Here is a 25,745-nt window from a genome sequence, read left to right on the forward strand (position 1 = left end):
TTATATTGTTGGAGGTTGTGAGGTTTAACATCGCTTGCTTGCACTTGTCCAGACTAATGCCAAACTTAAAGTGCTAGCTCACTGCAGTTTAATATGGATACTCCACTCAGACACAGTATACTGACTCTTTTGCCATGACACGGATGGGGATTGAACCCCGGACCTTCCTCTCTGGGCGGAGGCTCTACCACTAGACTACGAAGGCTGTCTTATATTGTTGGACTATTGACAGAATTGATTACTAGTAATGTCACTACAAACAACATATGAACCTACAAAGATATGTTGAAAAGAACGTCTTGCCAACTTCATCAATGCACATACCATTACATTATTTCGTGGATTTCAGAGCAACGACCCCTTATTATATCAGATGACATGAGACGATAAATGATATCAGCAAAAATTCACAGCCTACAATTATGGATGGCCCCATGAAAGCAATGTTAAATGTCATAAATTGGCACATGGAGAATGACTTTCATTTGGAACTGCAGATGAATATTTGCCATCTACTCCTGACAGCTTGGTTAATTAAGGGCTGATTCAATTTGGTCCACTTGCAATGGAACTGCTCGAGGACAATAGTGGACCGTGCCCCTTGCTGTGACCAGCTACTTTGTGTCCAGTCACAGGGGAGAGAAGATCGGCCACAATACGCGGATAAAACCACCCCTCAGTAAAGTGAATGTTATGTGATGCCTCGGTCAGCAATAATCCAGCCATATCATGACGGCTTGTAAATAATAATAAGTTTGGACCAGGAGTGAGTGAGTATAGTTTTGTTGCTTTTAGCAATATTCCAGCAATATTACGGTGGGGGACACCAGAAATGGGCATCACACATTGTACCCATGTCGGGAATCGAACCCGGGTCTTCGGCGTGATGAGTGAGTGAGTGAGTGAGTGAGTGAGTATGGCTTTACGCTGTTTTTAGCAATATTCCAGCAACATCATGGCGGGGGACACCAGAAATGGGTTTTACACATTGTCTTCGACGTGACGAGCGAATGCTTTAACCACTAGGCTATCCGACCTCCCATTTGGACCTGGAAAACCATTGACAAAACACTCTCGGTTTGTTTGTTGTTTAACTCTGCATTCACCAATATGTCGGAACACGCACCAGTGGAATTATGCAGCTTAGGCAGCTCCGCACCTTCTGATTGTTAGAGATAGAAGAGTGAGTATGGTTTTATGCCGTTTTAGCGATATTCAACCATTATCATGGATGAAACAAGAAATGGTCTTCATACATTGTACCCATGTGGAGAATCAAACACTGCCTTGGGGCGTGATGAGCGAATGCTTTCACCACTTGGCTACACTGCCACCTATACATATAGAAGAACATGATGGTGGAAAGACCTCAGTGAATGATGAAACTTTTGTATGACAGCCTGGAAAAAAGCAAAACATCTTTCACTTTCCTTGTAAATATTCCATATAATCTTTGGGAAACTTGTTTGGAACATCATGGAGCAGCCAGGAGCAAGCCCCACCCCACCCTGCATCAAGGTGCACACCCCACCCCACCCTGCATCAAGGTGCACACCCCACCCAACCCTGCATCCAGGAGCACACCACACCCCACCCACCCTGCATCCAGGAGCACACCCCACCCCACCCTGCATCCAGGAGCACACCACACCCCACCCTGCATCCAGGAGCACACCACACCCCACCCTGCATCCAGGAGCACACCACACCCCACCCACCCTGCATCCAGGAGCACACCACACCCCACCCACCCTGCATCCAGGAGCACACCACACCCCACCCACCCTGCATCCAGGAGCACGCCCCACCCCACCCTGCATCCAGGAGCACACCACACCCCACCCACCCTGCATCCAGGAGCACACCCCACCCCACCCCACCCTGCATCCAGGAGCACACCCCACCCCACCCCACCCCACCCTGCATCCAGGAGCACACCACACCCCACCCACCCTGCATCCAGGAGCACACCCCACCCCACCCCACCCTGCATCCAGGAGCACCCCACACCCCACCCACCCTGCATCCAGGAGCACACCACACCCCACCCCACCCTGCATCCAGGAGCACACCACACCCCACCCACCCTGCATCCAGGAGCACACCCCACCCCACCCCACCCTGCATCCAGGAGCACCCCACACCCCACCCACCCTGCATCCAGGAGCACACCACACCCCACCCACCCTGCATCCAGGAGCACGCCCCCACCCACCCTGCATCCAGGAGCACGCCCCCACCCCACCCCCCCACCCTGCATCCAGGAGCACACCACACCCCACCCACCCTGCATCCAGGAGCACACCCCACCCCACCCCACCCCCACCCCACCCTGCATCCAGGAGCACACCACACCCCACCCCACCCTGCATCCAGGAGCACACCCCACCCCACCCCACCCCACCCTGCATCCAGGAGCACACCCCACCCCACCCTGCATCCAGGAGCACACCCCACCCCATCACATGCTGCATCCAGGAGCGCACCCCATCACACACTGCATCCAGGAGCACACCCCATCACACGCTGAATCCAGGAGCACACCCCATCACACGCTGCATCCAGGAGCACACCCCATCACACACTGCATCCAGGAGCACACCCCATCACACGCTGCATCCAGGAGCACACCCCATCACATGCTGCATCCAGGAGCGCACCCCATCACATGCTGCATCCAGGAGCACACCCCACATCCAGGAGCACACCCCATCACATGCTGCATCCAGGAGAACACCCCACCCCACATCCAGGAGCACACCCCATCACATGCTGCATCCAGGAGAACACCCCACCCCACATCCAGGAGCGCACCCCATCACACGCTGCATCCAGGAGCGCACCCCATCACATGCTGTATCCAGGAGCACACCCCATCACATGCTGCATCCAGGAGCACACCCCATCACACGCTGCATCCAGGAGCGCACCCCATCACATGCTGCATCCAGGAGCACACCCCACCCCACCCCACACCCCACCCCACACCCAGGAGCACACCCCACCCCACCCAACATCCAGGAGCACACCCCATCACATGCTGCATCCAGGAGCGCACCCCATCACACGCTGCATCCAGGAGCGCACCCCATCACATGCTGCATCCAGGAGCACACCCCACCCCACATCCAGGAGCACACCCCATCACATGCTGCATCCAGGAGAACACCCCACCCAACATCCAGGAGCACACCCCATCACACGCTGCATCCTGGAGCACATCCCACCTCATCACTACCACAGCAACAAGACTTAGTACTAACAAACATAACTACATATTTGATAAATTAATTACCTTGTTATAGCTATAAGATTTTGAAACTAGTCTCCATCCAGCCTTTGATCGAGGTTACTTGGTACATGCAATTAGACAGCTAGGAGACAATTTCCCATAATCCCATGGTGCTGAAGGAAGCTGAGAAAAGTCTTTCAAGATGGCGCCAGATTTCTGTTAAGCTATGTGTTTTAGTCCTCGTGTGAACCTAACCCATTGATTAAGAGGCTTTTAATACAATAACAGTACTCCTGAGCAAGTTACCTTCGAAGGGGACCAGTAAATTGAAGCACAAAAGACGAAATTCGACATTTTAAATATATTTCCCTCTAAGTCTGTACTGAAGAGTCTCGAGACGGACCAGTTTCTAACACCACATAGTTTAACCATGGACACAACCACTTTTCTTACACGAAATTGAATTTTTGTTAATTCTCTCCCCTCCCTCACCCATGTTGCCATACATCTCCAACGACAAGAGTAATGTTGGTGCATTCGGATCAATTCATCTTATTACGGGGGAGATCATACATTTGAGCAGCTTGACAAAATGTTATATTGTTTTTTCTAGCATGAAATTTGATAATGACTAAATAAGCCATGACAGGCCACAGAACGGGGTAAAAACCACTCGGATCAATCTCGGCACTCTCCTGCCATGGCGACGCGATCCGCGTCCAAAGCCGCTATTTAGCCAAGGATTATGTCGCTGGCATGCTTTGTTCATTAGTTGGGGATTATTAATGAGAGCTTCAACATCATGTTGGTGGAATTTCATTGGATTAGTAATGTAAACGACATCGTGCGTAGAAATATTTGTTTAGAAAACGTGACTTCTATTACCAAGTTTATCTCTAACAATGAGAGTAGAGGACATAGGCCTGGACTTAGTGTTTTGTTAATCCTAAAATCCAAAACACTGATAGCAGCGTAAATGAGAATTGTTTCCTCTTGTGTGGTGCGTGAAGGGGAACAGAAGTAATTTGTACGCTTATTCTCTGATGGCTTTCATAATTTACACAAATAGATCTGTGTAGAGAGCAATGATTATTTTTTGGCCAGAGTAAATACTGTTGTAGTTGTTGAGCCGTAAACCCATTTAGCAAACAAATGCCAATATTATTGTGGAAGGATGAGAAATATTTTCCTAAACACTACTTCAGTGTGCATGATTAGGCCAGTATAAATTAATTATTAGAACACGTGTTCGGAAAGTATGGTAAGAAACCAGTTAATCTTTTGCACAAAATGGTAATTTTGTCCACATTTAGTCAAAACTGATTGGTTTTACAATCACAAGGCAAAAAGTGAACAGGGCTCACACTGATACCCCAGACCTCGACTCCAACATCAGCAGAAAAACAATTTTGATATTGGAGATATATTGATGTGTTAACATTTGAGCTGGTTTTAGCACAAAAATATTACGTACTAATGGCATGATTCAAAGATGCACAAGTGCATCCTCGGCAAGCTTTGGCAGATACGGTACACTTGACTTGACATTAAATGATAGAATAACTACACACCCCCTGCCCTTTTAGGTCAGGGGTATAAAATTATCTTCAAGTTCAGAACATGGAAAAAGCAGTATTTTCTCAGAAAATCTATTTATCGAAATCAAACTCTGCACTTCTCCTATCGGTAAAGAAACGGTACCCCCAATTTGAAAAGAATCCATGAAGTCGTGTTCATGTTACGTTGCACAAATGTTGAAGTAAAAAACATTTTCAGAAAGTAAAAATATCTTTGCACTGCACCTTTCCTATTGGTATAGACAGTGTTCAACAAGTTTGAAAAGAATCAATGCAGTAGTTTTTAAGTTATAGATCGCACATACGAACTGATAGACAAGTTCGTAGGTATAAATAACTACCCCCGCCCTTTTAGGTTTGGAGGTTTTCGATCTAGGCAGAGAGTCATCATTTGGGGGTTAATCTATAGTCTTGCCAGCTCCTCTTTGCTGAGCATTCTTGGCTTGAAAGTGGTTAATATACTACTCAAAACAAGTTAAAGAACACCTGATTCTTTCCTGTGACTATAATTAATCAGACTGCAGGGCTGCAAATAACTAAAACAATGGGATTTGATAAAACAAACATAAACTTTGATATTTTCTTTTTTTCATTCGCTGATTACGTTTTTCATTGTGACCCATCAGGCTACAAAAGGGGCCATCAGTTGAGGCTATATAAGGCTTTATCATCATGATCATGGGTAAAATTCCATTATATCACTGGACAGTCTCAGAAGAAAAACTGAATCAATACACTGCTGTCTTAGATAAATAGAAACTGGATTTATATATATTCTAATGCAAGGAAATATCCCTTGTTCAGATTTTACCAACATTAACAAGTACTAACCAAGCATTATAGCACATACAACCCACATTTGTCAACGTAATTCACAATGAAAACACCACAAATCTAAGATCTCTTCAACTATGGCTGCAACACTACCCTGTACCTCTCAGTTTTATTGCCGAGCAGACAAAGGCTAATATGTAATAACATGTTGTATTATACCACATCTGGGCACTAACTAAAGGCATACAATACTTCACCATGGTAACCAGATCAACAGAGACTATTGGATAAATATCGGTGATGATTTTATCCAAATGATCCTCCGATCGGAAATAAATGAAATCTACTGACGAGTAGAGGCGGTAATGCACATCAAGCAAGGCCAGGCACGAAAAGTAGAGTTATCTCTCTTGAACTGTGATGGAGTGATAACCGAGACGTTTGTGCGCACATCTCAGGATTTCGACTTTGACAAGAACCCTTAGATCGCCAGAATGAATTGCATTTTGATTGGACGGAGAATCGGGTCTTAGTACTGATTGACTATGAGAAATATTACATTGCCTCGTTTAGGGGACGCGTTTACGATCACAAGGGAATTACGGATAGAGTGCAGGCACCAGGCAAACCATGCTGAAACTAGCAAACAAATCAAGATCGGAGAGATTAGCGCCTCGGTCAAACTGTCAATTCACGCTTTTGTCGAGAGATACGTGACAACAGAGAACGTATCAGTATAGCTGGGATTAGTCCTCTCCCAAATTTACGCTTTTTGTATACCACATCAGAAGCCAATTGACGTCTCCGTATCCAACAAGCCATAAACGGCTTGTGAGATGAAATTTACGAACAGGGATGCACTGATCAATGTTTACAGAAACGCATGTTAAGACCAGACTGGCTTAAGCCTACAACCAAACAGTGCAATCAAAAAGACTTCTGCACTGCCAATGGAGTAGCCAGGATTGAGAATAATCAATAAATCAAAAGGAACTTTCGGGCTAATCATGGTTTGGGGATGGCTGTGGTGAAAATCTCAACCTTGTAACGCAAAAACTTGCAGTCCATTCCAGTAACATGTGTAATCATTTAATCATACTTAAACCTATCATTTTCCAGCTTAGGAGCCGGGCTTTTTAATTCTTGGAATGACAATTTGTGAACTGCAATCGATCATTTCAATATTGTTATGGTGTTTGATGTGGAAATGAACATTGCTGAAGCACTTAATTCGGTGGAAAATGTATTTCAACAACAACACTTAACATATGTATGTCCTTTACCATACAGGACAAATTTAACTACCGCTCTTCAGGCGCAGGGCAATGTTTGATGATCATTTTAATCATCCAAGTGTGAAAATCTGAGACTGCCCATTGCCAAATGTTCAGGAAGGAGGACTTTGATTATCTATGGTATAGGAATGAATAAATCATGATCACCAAAAAACATTGCAGCCGATTTCAAAATTAAATGAATGGATTCCATGTAATAATCAAGGCCTGCAGATGACGAGACATGACTTATAATAAGCACATCCCAGAATAGTGTATTTATCCTTCACAATTCCATGAAATAATCACTTAATAATGGAACACATTTTATGCCCAAACTCGAAATTAATGGATCTAAAGAGCTTATTCAATAAATTACAGGAGTTATAACCATCTAAAATATCTTTGACTTGCACTACAAAATAATGGTGTTTATCGTGCATTTATCACATATAAAAACGTGAATTAAAAAAGTAAGTCCTTGCTACTTAATATGTCATAAGCTAATCAAACATATTTTTTACTTGGACTCCAAAATAATAGTGTTTATCACACATATATCATGTATATAAAAACATGGATTAATATAGTCATTAAGCCATCACTACAAATGATTACATTTATTGCATATTTTCAAGCGAATTTTGAATCTCTAATTTACATCTGCCTTGCCCCTGATGCTGAAACAGCAGTGAGTTAATCCTCCAACATTTGTGACAATAAACATGGAACGGTAATTAGTGTCCGGGAGAGGAATTACAGGGGTTGGATGGATGTGCAACCCCCTCGCCCATTTGACCACATCACGCAACAGCAACACTAATGCCACAATAATTGAAGATTACAACAATAAATTAAGATCGTCATTTGTTTTTATTTCACTGATATATATCCTGAAGTGTTGGCAACATCCATATAAAATTCACCCTCAAAATGAGGTCATTTTCTTTTTTATTTCACTGATACATATCCCTGATATGTTGGCAACATCCATGTAAAATTCCCCCTCATAAGGTATATTTTTTTTACTTCACTGATATATATCCCTGACATTCTTGTCAAATTCCCCGTCATAACAAGGTATTGGTGATGTCTTTCAAATGGGCATCATTCACGCTTGGTACAAATTGAGGACGATATGGATATAACCCTAAGTCCCCTGCGAGAGGAAAGAAAAGATCTACCTCATGGAAGCCGCCTTCATTACATTATGAGCAGCTCAGATGTGTCCTAACCCATATGGAGAAGAGTCTTCTCTGCCTCCAGTCTCCAGAACAACCCAAATCCTTATTTACATGCGTGCCAATTTGTTGCCATAGAAATGACTTTTAGGAAATCTTTAAACAGTTGATGTCTTGCCAAAGATGTATGCAAGTGCCTGGATTTGAGATGGTAAATTCATTATGATCTTTGCTGGTCGCTGGGTTTTTGATCCAAAAATGGCAAATCACAGATAAGACCTGTGAAGAGGTCTGAATATTAATGCTACTTTGGAAAGAAACTTTGGAAGCCTGGCCTATTTGATGAGGAACTTGGTGCTGAAAGTTGGCTCAGAGTGGATATTATGACGCCACAGTTGCAAGTCTACGTTTCCTTGTTTAAGGGGCTGTGACTGACAATGTCTACTTAAATAATATACACCATTTCTAATACATATGTACTGTATACATAGAAGAAAAAAAAAACAGCCCTGCAAAATATCTTTAATTGACTGTAGTTAAAAGTGAGTGAGTTGTTTTTACGCTGCTTTTAGCAAAATTTCAGCAACATCACTGCCAGAAATGGGCCTCACAAGTTTTACCCATGTGGGAATCAAACCCAGGCCTTTGGTGTAAGGAGCGAATGCTTTATCCACTTGACTACCCCACTGCCCCCTTGGTTAAGAAGTTTAATATGAAGAATGACAAACTACAACCTTAAACAGTTATTCTATATGTATTGAAATCCAATTATTAATACTTTGTGTGTGACTCCTGAAATATATCACCATGGAAAACGAGCATATGGCAGATAGATCAACTGCTACAAGTTGGCTTTCAAATACCGGTAATTTAATGTTAGAAACCCAACATGGATTTTTCTCGACCAGCTGAGAGGCTGATATTTGGCCTTAAATCTGTACGAAATGTCAGTATTAAAATGATTAAGTTTCCAGTTTACGTTCTTATAATAATAATTAATGTGGTGGCTTTGTAAGGTGACTTGTATTTCATTGATAACAGGACCAATTAGGCTTCAATGCCTAGTTTTACATTATTGCATAAAATACAATGTTAAAACCAGGAATACTACAATGCCTTTGTGATACCTATAACATTAGATGGACTGTTTCAACTGGTGGGCTAGTGTCATGTTCTATCTACGCAGGACACGGATATCCCTATTGTTACAGGCGGGACTAGCATGTGACTGAGTACTAGGAGATGTTGTCATACAAATAGTATTTGTTATTGCCATGGACACCTTTTGAGCTTCATTTCGTGTTCAGATAAATAATGAGTAAATTTCTATAGCCCCAGATACCACACCTGCGGGTATGCTTGTAGCACTACATCATTATTACCACGGTCAATGGATCAGCGTGTCCAGTGGGGTCGTGGGGCTTGGTTTCCCATCAAGCCATCAGATCTTAACAAACTTGCGGTCACTAAAATTCGTGGATCCGATATTGTTATCTGATAGTGGCACTAGTTGTCTGAATAGTGTCCTTGCCAAACTGCAGAATAGTTGAGGTAGCATAAGGACTAGTATAAATTTGACATTTTTAAGGGTTTTGCTATATGTCATAATTATAAGGACCAGTAGACTATAGTAGGTTTCTATAGCTGATAACCATACCATTTCACCAGAGAGCCATTCAGTATTGGGTGAACAGAGGCATATGTTGAACAGTCACTTGCCCTTAAAACTCTCAGGAGTCAAGCTTTCAGCTGGTCACCCATCCACCTACTTTCAGCCACAATCATTGCTTAACTTGCCTCATTGGTGACCTATGCGGTGTACACACGACCACAGTCCACCAGACATGTACACGTTTTCACACGTTGTTGTCCTGGCGTTTTCTAACAACATGAAATATCTTAATGTCCTTGCTAAAGACTGGATAGTATATGCTGAACATACTGAAATAGGAAACTGCTTGGACAATTTAGATCAGGACAAGCGATCCAGGAAGATCTGTGAGTCACCTAGGACAGGTTAGTGCTTACACGTGGGCTGGGTTCAAAGTCTGCAGTCAGTCTGCTGAGCTACTGCTCAAGGTGTCCATAGTTACCACACACTCAAGATTTTTTTTTTTTAACCCTGCAGGCATCGACACCAGTGCACACCAATATCTTCAGAAACTGTGTTGGATTACCACACATTCGGGATATATATGCCCAAAACATGATACAACTGTAAATAAACAAATCTTGACCCGAGTGAGCGAGTATGGTTTTACACCTCTTTTAGCAATATTCAAGCAATATCACGGCGGGGGACACCAGAAATGAGCTTCACACATTGTACCCATGGAGGGAATTGAACCCAGGTCTTCAGTGTGACGAGTGAAAACTTAAACCACTAGGCTACCCCACCGTCCCCTTGACTAGAGTGAGTGAGTGAGTATGGTTTTACGCCGCTTTTAGCAATATTCCAACAATATCACGGCGGGGGACACCAGAAATGGGCTTCACACATTGTACCCATATCGGGAATCGAACCCGGGTCTTCGGCGTGACGAGCTAACGCTTTAACCACTAGGCTACCCGACCACCCCCTTGACTAGAGAATGATTATCTACAAGGATCAATGCCATCAGGTATGCCGAAACACCATCAACCAAGTCACCAAGCCTGACCATTTAGCTTTTTACAATCAGCATAGGTTTTCTGGGGACCAATTGCACCATGAAATCCCCACGGTGCCCCCTTAGAACAGTGAGTGAGTGAGTGAGTGAGTTTGGTTTTACTCCACTTTTAGCAATATTCCAGCAATATCACGGCGGGGGACACCAGAAATGGGCTTCACACATTGTACTCATGTCGGGAATCGAACCCCGGTCTTCGGCCTGACGAGCGAACGCTTTAACCACCAGGCTACCCGACCGCCCCTCCTTCTTACAACAAGCAACAGGGTGCTGACAGCACATTCTTCCCTAGGTCCACATGGGTAGAAAATATAGAAAGACATAGGAGAAACTGTGTTGGTCTACCATACATTCAGAGCACACCGCACCAGCATCTTTAGCTGGAGATGATATCAAACTATTCTTTGAAATCAAGACAATCAAAGTGAGATGAGATGAAAAGGCGTTTTATGTTGAGTTCAAGATTATTGCACATTCATATAGCGACGTGTGTGTGTGCTCTTGCTTGTACTAGTCTGATTTTATGGTGCTAGCCATGCCACATTTTATCCTTAATATCCCACTCAGACACAGCAGACTGACTGAGCCGACTAGCCCCATAATGCTGAGCCCCAGGCACGGTAACGACAAGTACCATCTTTTCACGTCTTTTGATATGACGTGGCCAGAGATCAGTTTCTTACTCATTTTAACCAATGCGACTGTCGTGAGAAAATACTACTATTTGTGTCAAACAGGCGTGACAACCAACAGTTACTTTTATGATCAACACAGCGATATAGTTTAAAGAGCTAATGACACTAACAATTGCGTGAAAACGGTTTACCAGGTCTGTATGCCCCCCCCCCCCCCCCCTTGTCAACCTTCAAACACAGTAGAAAATATTAAACACTTATGCTCTTACGAATGATTTAATGAGTAATAATTTGAACAAAATCCATGCAAAAGTTCCATTCATTTTAATTTTTGTGGCCAGGCAGTGTTTTAGTGAAAGTCCAACAAGGTGAAGGTCGCTTGTCGTCTGCTGCCATACTTTGTATCACATGGTTCTAGTGAGCGTATGGGAATAATGGCTGTGAGATAAGATGCTTAGGTAAAGCCTAACTGACACGATAGAGGAAGAGCAATTAGCATGCTTCCAGGTGGCGACATCAGCAAAATGGTGGGGACATTATCATCCGGAAAATTGTCTTTCAGATGCAGCTGTCTAAAACATATACATGTAAGAAGATCTCAAAGTGGTTACAAATTGCCAAATGTCTTTAAATTGTTAGATGCATGCAACTTTTGGAAATGATGATCAAGTCCTGAAGCAGCGGCTAAAAGCTGATTAAAAGCCACTTTTACTGTGGCCAATATGACATTGGTGATACCGAGACTGACAAACCACAAGCCAATCAATAGACCGATCCACTAATCTACCAACTCGGAACACATTAGCATTCTAAACTCATCCCAATCCAGTCGGCCATTTTTTAATTTCATTTTTTTTATTCAATAGGTATTAGAAGCATGTGTGATTCTTTTCAATGCTGCCTATTTCACTATGAAAGTAAGCCCCCCCCGAGGCTGAAGGGACTCCAGACTAGCTGTCTCGAGGGAATCGCAAATTCTGCCACCATTCGAGCTCGCTAACTTCAAACATTCTCTACTTGAGATTCAGGGCTTTAAATGGAATATCATAAAAAGGGCAAGTGTTTGAGAGGAACCTCGAAATATGCACATGGATCAAAGAAGAGGAGCCAACAGACATGGTCCTTCATGGATGAAGGCAATAATGGACTGCTGGAGCTGGGCATTCTGATTGAAAACAGTAGACAGGAGCAGCAACATCTACTGGTCACCATTGATCAGGTTCAGTGGATGGGACAGCAGATGGGGAATTGGTCTGCCAGAGTCAAGGAGTCCTCCTCCACCTCCACCGTTGAGTACTGTATATTGACTTCTGTGTTATACAGATTACCACTGTCAATGCCACCTGTAACCTTCCCATCCCTCAGATGAGGCGTTATGGTGGTCACTTGGTGCAGGCTCATATGGCTGCAGTGAAGGGGTTAATATCGGAATAAGCTTGTGTTGAAGGATCAGTCCATGTCACCCTGAAACTTTCATCTCTCAGATCAGGCGTTAAATGATCACTTGGTGCAGTCTTTGGACCTGACATGGCTGCAGTGAAGGTTAATGTTCCGAATCTGCTTCAGTTGACGATGTTGCGGCATGTTGATCAAGCTGCTTCCTTATGGGATAGCTTTGGAAGGAAGATGCAACATTGTTGGAGCTTTTCTCCTATCTTCAACACATTTCTCTTGGTGCACAATTATCATGGTGTCACCAATGTCATGTTTGCAGGTCATGGTGGACCAGATCCAGATCACTGCAGCCTGTACTAAGTCTGGACCAGACAAACCATCGTTGCCAGACAACACAATCAATGATCCAGATCACTGCAGCCTATACTAAGTCTGGACCAGGCATGCCAATGGTTGCCCGACAACACAATCAATGATCTAGATCACTGCAGCCTGTACTGAGTCTGGCCCGGGCAAGCCAATGGTTGCCAGACAACACAATCAATGATCCAGATCACTGTAGCCTGTACTGAGTCTGGACCAGACAAACCATGGTTGCCAGACAACACAATCAATGATCTAGATCACTGCAGCCTGTACTGAGTCTGGCCTGGGCAAACCAATGGTTGCCAGACAACACAATCAATGATCCAGATCATTGCAGCCTGTACTAAGTCTGGACCAGACAAACCATGGTTGGCAGACAACACAATCAATGATCCAGATCACTGCAGCCTGTACTTAGTCTTGACCGGGCAAGCCAATGGTTGCCAGACAAGACAATCAATGATCCAGATCACTGCAGCCTGTACTTAGTCTTGACCGGGCAAGCCAATTGTTGCCAGACAACACAATCAATGATCCAGATCATTGCAGCCTGTACTAAGTCTGGACCAGACAAACCATGGTTGCCAGACAACACAATCAATGATCCAGATCACTGCAGCCTGTACTTAGTCTTGACCGGGCAAGCCAATGGTTGCCAGACAACACAATCAATGATCCAGATCATTGCAGCCTGTACTTAGTCTTGACCGGGCAAGCCAATGGTTGCCAGACAACACAATCAATGATCTAGATCACTGCAGCCTGTACTAAGTCTGGACCAGACAAACCATGGTTGGCAGACAACACAATCAATGATCCAGATCACTGCAGCCTGTACTAAGTCTGGACCAGACAAGCCATGGTTTCAGTGATCGAATATCGGATATTGTAGGACAGAAGAACATAGGATAGTGGGCACTGTGAATGTTATGCTATTTATATCCAACCATCTATTAGAGATTCTGTGTGTGCTGGTTGTTGAACAGTTTCTGTAATTTTTCACATGTTTTTACAATGTAATTTATCATATGTATCGCGATACAGGGGTTGTAAATCGATGTCTGCCTCAAATTGGCCTGGAGTATCAGAGTGGGGTATTCATGTTAAACTACAGGATGGCATCTCAGTGGGCTAGCACCGTAAAACTGGCAATAGTCTGGACTAGTAAAACCAGCCACCCACACACACGTCCATGCATACTGTAATGTAAGTGGAATAACCTTGAACGCGACGTTAAACCCCATTTCACCTCACCTTATCCCCAATTTCACCCTGCTGTTAGATGCAAGATATGACTTGGCGATCTGCTGATACTGATTGCTGGACAAGCGCAAACTCATTTAAGACCATCCTCCTTATCTCGCTGGATCCATTCCCGTTGTACTCGCTATCTCAAATTACCTGCCCTTGATTTTGATTAGCCAATTTGATTCGCTACGCTACTCAGTCCAATCAAAATCAAAATGCGAGTTAGAAACCAGCCTCCATGTTGGGTTGGCGATATCAACAACATGGCGGCCAGTACCATATATGACGAATGAGTTTGTGAGAAATTCAACCCTGAAAAAATGAATGTCACACAAAAAATAGCCCTAAAAATCTTTTGGATGGAAAGGATTTCTTCCTGTCCACCTCCCTTACCTTTTCCTTATTCTTGACGTTTTATTGGTCGGTATAACGTTAATGAAAATCAAGGGCAGGTAATTCAAGATCGCAAGAACAACGGGAGAGGATCCAGGGGTTAGCGTAGCTTTACTGAAATGCGAGCCCTGGAGGTACAAAGGATGATTTCTCCACAACTCAGTTCTTACCTTCATGTCTCTTCAGCTTCGGTGACACGACGACAACAGGCTTGGGCTCAATTTTTGGATGGATGAAGTAGTCTGCTTCTTCACCATACAGACGATACAGCTGTTGATGATGCCATGGCATTGAGTCCAGGTCCGAGCTTGTTGCTGATTGGCTCAGATCAACATCTGCATCATACTCTGCTTCCATCTCTCGCATGGGCGATTTGGACAACGTTGGCGACCTTGACACATGAGATCGGTGGCGGCCCCGCTGCTCTGACGGTGGTGTGTGGCAACCGTCATCTGTCCTGCTCTCTCGTGGTGTGCGCCTCTGTTTCGCTGCAGCCTTCCTGTCATCAGCTGTGGGGAAACAGAGTAGCTGTTAGAGTGAGTGAGAAAGTGAGTGAGTGAGTTAGGTTTAACAACTAATATTCCAGCCATATCGTATAGGGGCAACTATACTATTGGGGCTATTTTCACTATTGCGATCGTATTGCAATAGTACCCCACATGATTGCAATAGTATTGCAATAGATGTCAACTATTGAAACTGCGAAGTATTAAACCAATTTCAAGGCTTCATCAATCTATTAGAAATGAACAAAGTATTGCTGACACTGTCAAAGTCAGACATTTCTACTCCCTGTTGCTACTCAAAACAAAGGGAAGTAACTTTAATCGGAATTCGATGTACATTTGATGCACATGGCATGTTTGAAATTCAAACGTAATTTCTGAAGCATAATTTACGTTTTGCTTATAGCTAATTGCAATTATTCAAAATATTGATTCTTATGTATACTATCGAAAAATACCATTGGCATTTTCAAATTTCTATTGATATAGTTGAGTAGAGAAAACAATTACAATACGTTAAAAGTTTGATATATCGTTGCATTCCTAATGTGGACACAAAAAATGGGCTCTACATATTGTACCAATGTGGGAAATCAAACGCAGGTCTCCAGCATGGCAAGTGAAAGCTTTAACAATAGGGCTAACCAAACCCCAGATCAGCTGTTTAAAACAGTGGTAGAGCATTCGCCTGAATAGTGGAAGGTTCAGGTTTCAATCCCCGTCTGCGTCATACCAAAAGATGTTAAAAGATGGTACTTGTTGTTACCCTCCCTGGCGCTCAGCATTATAAGGGGCTAAAACAAGGACTGGTTGGCTGGGAGTCAGTATACTGTGTTTGAGTGGGGTATTTATGTTAAACTGCGGCATGGTATCTCAGTGGGCTAGCACTATAAAATCAGTAATAGTCCGGACTAGTAAAAACAGCCACACAAACACACACACACACGTCCACGCCATCTCTCTATGAGTGCAATAATCTTGGACGCGACTTTTCACTTCACCTAACCTGTTGAAACTTTGAGAAAAGGGTCATCTTCTTTAGAACAAATCTGTATATAATTTATTAATATAGGCTTAAAATAAGCTGTATGGTACAGCATTGAAAAAAAAATGAAAAAAATATTAATAACTTGTCAACTCCCCTGAATTAATTTGCCATGGGTGGTGGAAAATTAAATTTTAAACGGTATACCTGCATAGAATATTATTTTGGTGCATGCCACAATTTTTTTTAAATCCGTCTCTTTAGATTACATGTTCACTTTCTGAAAGGAGACATGAAATTTACAAGTCTACTAAAAAAGATGGCTCATTTATCACAGCAAGCAGCGCCATAGGCTATTGTTAATATTGCACCTGACAAAGCTCCTCACAGGGTTCTCCTGCTGCCTTCACACCTTTCACACTGTAACTCGTCTGAGTGTGACCGAACTGATTCAGGAGAACAGTGCAACAACTACATCACACTGTGTCTTCCCAACACAGGATTTTACAAACAGTCTACCCTGCAGGGCACTCGAAGTTAAAACTCTGAAATATTGCAAACATCAGGGTCTTGTCATAACACCTTATCGTGGATTATTGTGCATTCTTGCTTCAGTATTCTTCGCTGGGTTACCGGAGTTAAGTAGCAACATCGTGGGTCACTGGTGTAGTTGATGGGGACAGTGTTGTGGCTGACAAGGAAATTTGGTTGACATGAGCGCTCCTTCCACTTGTGATATTAGCAATAAGACTGCCGTTGGTTTTTGTTAAAGTAAGGTATTTATGACATGTGTAGCACTAAGGATAGTATTTGTCTTTGTTAAAGTGTGGGACTTATGATATGCGTAGCACTAAGAATGTTGAAAGTCTATGTTAAAGTATGGGATTTATTACATGTGTAGCACGAAGAATGTCGTAAGTCTATGTTAAAGTAAGGGATTATGACATGTGTAGCACTAAGGCTGTCGTAAGTCTATGTTAAAGTAAGGGATTTATTACATGTGTAGCACTAAGGCTGTCGTAAGTCTATGTTAAAGTAAGGGATTTATTACATGTGTAGCACTAAGGCTGTCGTAAGTCTATGTTAAAGTAAGGGATTATGATATGCGTAGTACTAAGGATGTCGTAAGTCTTTGTTAAAGTATGGGATTTATGACATGTGTAGCACTAAGAATGTTGTAAGTCTATGTTAAAGTATGGGATTTATGACATGTGTAGCACTAAGGCTGTCGTAAGTCTATGTTAAAGTATGGGATTTATGACATGTGTAGCACTAAGAATGTTGTAAGTCTATGTTAAAGTATGGGATTTATTACATGTGTAGCACTAAGGCTGTCGTAAGTCTATGTTTAAGTGTGCGATTTACGACATGCGTAGCACTAAGGATGCCATTGGGCTTTGATAAAGTGTGGGATTTATGATGTGCGTAGCACTAAGGCTGCCGTAAGTCTATGTTAAAGTATGGGATTTACGACAGGCGTAGCACTAAGGCTGTTGTAAGTCTATGTAAAAGTATGGGAGTTATGATGTAGAGGGGAATGTCCAAGTAACTCTCCATTCCTTAAAAATAATGGAGCAGAGGCCCCTTTATTTTTAAGGAATGGAGAGTTACGAGGATAATCCCCTACTTAAAACTCATCCCTACACTTTGACAAAAATATTCTGTAAAATAAACCAGAACTCTTTGTTGTCTGCGTGAATCGACCTTGCGTGATGCACGAGGAATGCGTTCTCTGCCGCTATTGCACGTGCACCATTTACAATGCATGGTACACAGCTCTTCATTATTTCGTTGGGTCCTAAACTAGTATTTATCAGTAGCTTTCACATTGTTAATACATGCTGACGGGTATAATACTTAATAGGAAATATAGAGCCCCGAACACACGATATTTATGTTACCTTATTTGTTTTTTCTCGTCAAAGGTTTATCTAACTGCTATAAATATGAACATTGTCGTGGGTAACCTGCTCTAACACAAAATATATACATATTATTTTGAGCTTTTAAGCAATATGAAAAATTATGAAAATATTTAATAGTTAATTTCACACCATACCTTCATGTGCCACCGTAGCTGAAATTGACAATAAGACGTGTTCAAATCTAACGATGCGGGTTCGAACCCCACTGGCGACACGTTATTATTACAAATTATTCACTTGTAAATAAATGTAAAAAATAGTTCTGTCTGTTCCAAGTGGAAATTAATTCAAATGTTGCTTCAAGATTATGTTCAGTTGACAAGCAACTCTCCATTCCTAAAAAATAATGGAGTGTTCAAACAATGGAATGACGTCACAGATGTGTTTTAAGTGTGTAGCACTAAGTCTGTTGAAAGTCTATGTTAACTCTTTCAACACCAGTCAACCAGAAGCTTTTACTGCTGTGACACCGAGTTCCCCGAGAATCTTGTGTGATATTTGAAGCCAACATTTATCAAAGAAAATATCTGCTTGTAAAACATCTTTGCTACTTCATGTCATACACCATTTGAAAGGTCTAATCCTATTGTTTATAAATATGAAAGTTATGTTTGTCACATTATTTAAATAATGCATTTACAACTTATTTACAACAAAAAGTAAATGAGAAAAAATGTAAGCTAACAGATTCATAATGTCCAGATTAAGGACCAAGGAAGCAAAATATAAGATTTCATAAAATCCACTTACCTATTTCTTTTTTATTTTCATTGTTTACGAAATAAGAAAATTATTTTAAGAAGAATTATAAATAGTATCTGTTTTCACACATTTCCTGATAACAGCGTCTGTCCGCTCAGTCACTCGAAGAAATACCTCCGTTTTTGAAGCTTCGAGTATGACACGTTCGTTGAAGACCGATATATGACACATCGCTAGAATGCTTGTTTTTTCATCTACACGCTCGTAACATCGCCTGGACTCTTTTCGTAGCTATGACATACAACTACATTGGATAAAAATTGGTTTCTAATGACGCTTTATTGCTGAAATCTGCTACAATGTTTTTGACTGGTCAAACTTGAGCACGTGACTTCAGGCAGCCAATCAAATTACAGTTATGGTAACGTCCTCGTGTATGATGAATTTCAGATTGATGAATTTCAGATTTTAACCGAAGATTTTTGTTAAATTGTGTTATTCTGAACATTTTAAGCAGGAAATCGCGAGCTATATTAAAAATATGGAGCTTCGTGGATGTATCGTGATAGGTTAAGAGCTGTGACAAAGTTTTTCCATACATACATCGTGTTCGACCCGAGATGTCATGTGACTAACATCCCACGCGATCGCAGGAAGAGATGGAAATAACTTATATGTAAGTTTGACAACTTTTAGAAATAGTTTTGTTGATTTTATTTATAACTTTGTATACTATATTTAAAGATTTGCTTGAAACGTCTTTATTTTGCTCTTTGACATGTTCGATGTGGACCCGTTGTCAAAATGTGTGTCCGAGAATTTTATTTTTAATAACACTGCGGAAAATAGTGAATCATTTTTTAATCTATTGATGAAAAATGATAAATTGAAATGGAATACGTATTCCAGACATTGTGAAATGTGATAGATTTAATAAATGAATGATATGACAGGTAGGTAATAAAATTATATACTATTTTGAGGTGACTTCAGCTTGGCCGGTCTACGGTGTCTGGGGATTCGAGGCTTCTTGGCCAGCCTACCGGCCTACAGTGTTGAAAGAGTTAAAGTATGCGAGTTATGACATGCTTGGCACTAAGGCTGTTGAAAGTCTAGTTTAAAGTATGGGAGTTATGATGTGTGTAGCACGAAAACAATGAGATACGTTTACAATATACTCTCTCACACTGACCCTTATGTTCCAAGTTATTAACCTACATATTCCTGTAATTATGATTTGTTGTATTCAAAGTGAGTCAGCGCTGGCCTGATGCTGGGAGAGACTGATACAGGATACAGCAGGTCTTCTCTCAACTGAGAATGTGCTCACTCTCACTCACTCATTCACTCTCTCATTCACTTACTCACCCGTCAATCACTTGCTACCCACTTACTCATTTACTCACTCACTCTCTCATTCATTCACTCACTCTCTCATTCATTCACTCACTCTCATTCACTCACTCAATCGGGGCGGTCGGGCAGCCTAGTGGGTAAAGCGTTCGCTTGTCATGCCGAAGACCCGGGTTCGATTCCAGACATGAGTACAATGTGTGAAGCCCATTTCTGGTGTCCCCCATCGTGATATTGCTGGGATATTGCTAAAAGTGGCGTAAAACCACTCACTCAATCACTCTCATACTCACTTCAATCACTTGCTTCCCACTTATTCATTTGCTCATTCACTCACTCACTCACTCAGCTTTAACACTTGACTGTAATTTCTACAACCACAAATGTTCAGCATGTCTGTCTTACAATCAGCATCAGCTCAGGTAATGGCAGTAACGCTCTTCCATACGTCGGTCGAATCATCCTTTCTGTATAAATCTGGCATCACTTTATCTTACATGGCTGAGGAATATCAAAACCATTTCTTCTTTTTTCACCACATATCTGTCCTATTCTCTTTAAGCTGCTGATTGCTGACTGACAGCTGCCCCTGTAGAATCAGATGAACTATTTCGTGAGATATTATCCATCAGCGGTGTCAAAGACACTGATTCTTTTGAAGTGAAAACTTCTCATTTTCACAGTCGATTTCATGTCTGATCACACATGTATTGGAAGCCTGCTAGATTGGTATTTAACTAGGATGTGAATTTGAAATAGTTTAGTCAGGCATTAAGAAGATATTAAAAATTTCCTTTTAACTTAGCACGATATCCATCTACTTCAGATGTAGTAGAGTGGAAAATGTTTTCATGGCCCTGTTATCTCAGCCTGATTTGTGCTTTATCTGTAATATGTCCACTGAGTGGGTTCAAAACCACAAGAGAATCATTGGAGAGAGGCACTTGGGTGAGTGAGGGAGTTCAATGCTATACTACAGCAAATTAGTTTTATGTGGGAGGAAAGAATGTTGCAATGACAGGGATATATTGAGTATTTATCAATATATTCCACTCATTGTAATATCTGCCTAACAACTGATATTCTAAAGTGATGATAAATACCCCATATATCCCACTCATTGTAATATCTGCCTAACAACCAATATTCTAAAGGGATGATAAATATCCCATATATCCCACTCACTGAAACAACTGCCTAACAACCAATATTCTAAAGTGATGATAAATACCCCATATATCCCACTCACTGAAACAACTGCCTAACAACCGATATTCTAAAAGTGATGATAAATACCCCATATATCCCAGTCACTGAAACAACTGCCTAACAACCAATATTCTCAAGGGATGAGAAATACCCCATATATCCCAGTCACTGAAACACCTGCGTAACAACCAATATTCTAAAGGGATGATAAATACCCCATATATCCCAGTCACTGAAACAACTGCCTAACAACCGATATTCTAAAAGTGATGATAAATACCCCATATATCCCAGTCACTGAAACACCTGCGTAGTAACCGACATTCTAAAGGGATGATAAATACCCCATATATCCCAGTCACTGCAACACCTGCGTAGTAACCGACATTCTAAAGGGATGATAAATACCCCATATATCCCAGTCACTGAAATAACTGCCTAACAACCGATATTCTAAAAGTGATGATAAATACCCCATATATCCCAGTCACTGAAACAACTGCCTAACAACCGATATTCTAAAAGTGATGATAAATACCCCATATATCCCAGTCACTGCAACACCTGCGTAGTAACCGACATTCTAAAGGGATGATAAATATCCCATATATCCCAGTCACTGAAACACCTGCGTAGTAACCGATATTCTAAAAGTGATGATAAAACCAACTGATCAAAGCTGAGCATTGCCTGACCGAAATCAATTACAGGAAGTAGAAGTCAGCACTTTAGAAGTTGAAAACACAAATACCATTTTCTTTCCTCCAGCCACCGTCACCTGGTGGTGACCAAAACTCCAACTGTGGTATACATAATATTGAGTTACTGCAAAACCTCCCCCCTAAGTGAGTTGAGCTGAATGCTGCAGAAGCCTTATATTACTACTCAGCTGGGGAATTGTTCGGCAGAGAGATTTGAAAAGTCGACTTCATTATACAGCGTCCCTGCAACCTAGCTATAAGATGAAGGCCAGCAAAAACAGAGGACCAACGTGTTGAAATTGGATGCAGACCGGTTTTTCATACTGACAGACCAAGGGATGGAAGATCAATGCTCTATCTCACGATTGCTGAAGGCTTTTCATTAAATACTATTGATTCTGTTGGCTCGGCATTAAATAGCTGGAAATATCTCAGCTATATTCACGAGAACTAACATAATTCAAATACATTTTCAGGGCTTACAAAACAGTTGAAGTTAGCGGCCAATAATATGTCAAATTAAACACAAATTATTGCTACGTTCTGGTAACAAAACTCATTGTAAGTAATCAGATTGAAAATCTTAATTGATACAAGCCTTAAACCGCTATTTTACATCTTAGTTATATATAGGGGTTGGATAAGGGTTGGGTGTTGTTGAGAAATGTCTAACAGCTTATAAACCTGCTGGCCAAGTCTACCGGTAGTTTCTGGTTAAAGAACAGCTAAAGACTCCAATAGGTCCAGTAGGCGTCCTTTGGGTGATGTGCAGTACAATTATATCCAAATAATGTTCTTCAACCAATACACTTCATGCAACAGTGTCACTCCAGCTGTACTTCCACACTGACATAGACATTGGGCCATGGGTTTGAGTTCAATATGAAAAGTGCCGTTTGTGTGAACTGTTACAATGTATTCATACACGCTTTTCATGGAGCTCGAGTATTTGGCTGACAACTGTACCGTATTATCCCGATCAAGTACTGTCACTCGTCCTCTAGTACTTGGAGAATGAAACCAGTGTCCGATTCTAAGGGGCTTCTCAAGGATTGCTTCTATAGTATTTTAAACTAGGGGCCCCAAAATCTTAAACTATTAACATCAGGGCTTTGAGAAGGACCTGTTTACTTTCATGCATAATTTCAAACATTCACTACGTTGCGATGGAATTATTGGATTAATTCCAAACCGGGATCATATATAACAGACATTGGTCAACTTAGCATGAGTCATAGTGAACCAAGTATCCTCGATCCTACATTTGCTTCGTAGGCAATTTGCTGCCTTTTTATTCATAAGTAATGTACATGATCAACTTTCTGTATTAATAATGGAAGATCACACAGGATAAACAACATATATAAACAAATGAAACAGACTTAAGTGGAGGGGTAGACAGTCTGTCTGGAAAACCACAGGTGACCCGACTGTACAGAGGGAGGGCAACCTGTTGAAAGAACAGCAGAAGAGGAAGCTTTGTATGAGTAACGAGTCTACAGAAAGACTCTCTTTGGGACCTCTGCTGCTATTTTATTAACCGGATACCCTCCCTTGCAGGGTCTGGTTTACCCATAAACTGGTACTACTGGTGGTTCATGCAGTTTAGTAGGGCTGGCAAAAAAGATTGATAATCAGAACTAACGACGATGGGAATAAGTATTAACGATTATCGATACGAAAATTGTGTTATCGATAATATCTAACACAAACTATTGGGATGAAATAAAGTTTTAATTTACGGAAACAGCTTGTTTTTGACCATTGCAGGACAAGAGGGCAAGCAACTGATTTTGTCATATCTTAAATGTCCACAAAGTAATCCATGCATAAATGTGTCACCACTCACCAGTGCCTTGAAACATGTTGTTTTGTCTCTGAACTTTTAGCGTATTTGCCCAAAGTTACTTCTCTGATATTTATCGATAATTGATCATTATTTAGTTAACGATTATCAAAATCTATGATTTATTTCGATAGCCAGCCCTACAGTCTAGCACTTTTAGCCAACAGGTGATGGCGATGTGTACAAATCTGTACAGTATCTGGTTATATGTGCGCATGCCTGGACTCCGTAATTACGAATGTCAATAATCCCGGAGACATGTCTACATCTAAAGGCTAAAAATTATACCAACTGCTCTGCTGAGGTTAATTTGGCAAGAGAATTTTTACTTCACAAACAGACTTCACGGATGTTATTTTTTTTCATGAGATACCAAGAACCTATGAGAGCTATGTTCAGTGTCGTCCAATCGCCTTCTACGAGAAAGCGGCCATCGCATGTCTACTCGTTTGAGTAGATAAGGCCCAGTCAATTTTACCCAAATGGGGTTTATATACATTAAAACACAACTAAAGATGAGTGAACATCATGCGATCACATGGAGTATGTTATATATGAACAAGACTGTACTGTTTATAGGACAGCATGCAGTTTGGGTCTTAGAGTTATAACATGGAATGTTATTAGCGCTGTTTTCTAGAACAAATAGAATTTTACTAGACTCAGGCTTTGGACTAGTTTGGACTAGTTTGGACGAGTGAGTGAGTGAGTGAGTGAGTGAGTGAGTGAGTATGGTTTTATGCTGCTTTTAGACATATTCTTGCAATATCACAGCAGGGGACACCAGAAATAGGCTTCACACATTGTACCCATGTGGGTAATCGTACCTTGGCCTTCAGCATCATGAGCGAAGGCTTTAACAAGTATGCTACCCAACCACCCCTGGCTAAAGTCGCATGTGTCTTTCAGGTAAAATGTAAGCTAAAAAATGGGATGAAAAAGAAAATACTGAAAGTTAGCTGGAGGTCTATATGTATTTTAGGTTTATTGTAATGGCAATAAATTGATCATTGATGTAACAAAATCCATGGTATTTTCATCCTGTAAAGAACATGTGCACATAATTTTACGTAAATTTGGAAGGAAAAAAGCACAATTATATGCAAACAATGACAAAAATGTGATTAGTTCACATCTACTTTATTGGAGTGTTAGTATGTACTTTACCAGGATATGTTTACCGTCAAAAACAACATGATTATTCTGATAATGCACCATCATGTACGTAATACCATGCAACACACCGGATTCACAAATAATTAAAGTTGACAAACAGGTTCCAGGTCAGGTGGTGGTGCCATGCGTACTTTGGAAAATAATCCGACCCCTTCAGTCCTAAACCAACAGATGCAGTGATGAACCTACCAAGCTATTTGGACAATGGAAAAATTCACAGAATTCAATCATGGCTGACATCTCCTGCACATAAAAACTGCATTATTTACACGGACCTTGTGACCTGCTGCTTGACAATTACCTATTCTTATCTACATTGACTTGACATCTCTAGAGAAGCCATTATTGGCAAAACCGCACTGGCTCCGCTCATAAAAGCCGGTTCCCCCTGACAAGGTATGATATATTGACCTCCGAGGTAACCGCCGTCACTGAACCTACACAGAGACACACGCTCGATACATTCTCTTCTAACCTCATTATTACTTAGTTTTCAAACATAAATGAAAGCCAACAAATCGTGTGTCTCGTCGGACAAAGCGAGCTGTTTCTCATTTCAAGAAAAAGTTTAATTGTTAGCCCTACGACATACCACACC

At 41.6% G+C, this 25,745-nt stretch overlaps 1 protein-coding gene across 7 annotated transcripts in view; it reads right to left on the reverse strand.

Annotated features, from left to right (window-relative positions):
• LOC124146549 overlaps window positions 1–25,745 on the reverse strand; it is a 174,586-nt gene that overhangs the window by 14,498 nt on the left and 134,343 nt on the right. For all 7 annotated transcript variants that reach the window (XM_048401732.1, XM_048401734.1, XM_048401733.1 and 4 more), the window contains one exon: window positions 14,915–15,253. In XM_048401732.1, the coding sequence (XP_048257689.1) occupies window positions 14,915–15,253 (339 nt within the window). The remainder of the gene's footprint in view (window positions 1–14,914; window positions 15,254–25,745) is intronic.

This window comes from Haliotis rufescens, unplaced genomic scaffold (genome assembly GCF_023055435.1).
Source record: "Haliotis rufescens isolate VD_foot unplaced genomic scaffold, xgHalRufe1.0.p SCAF_23, whole genome shotgun sequence".
NCBI classification, from domain to species: domain Eukaryota; kingdom Metazoa; phylum Mollusca; class Gastropoda; order Lepetellida; family Haliotidae; genus Haliotis; species Haliotis rufescens.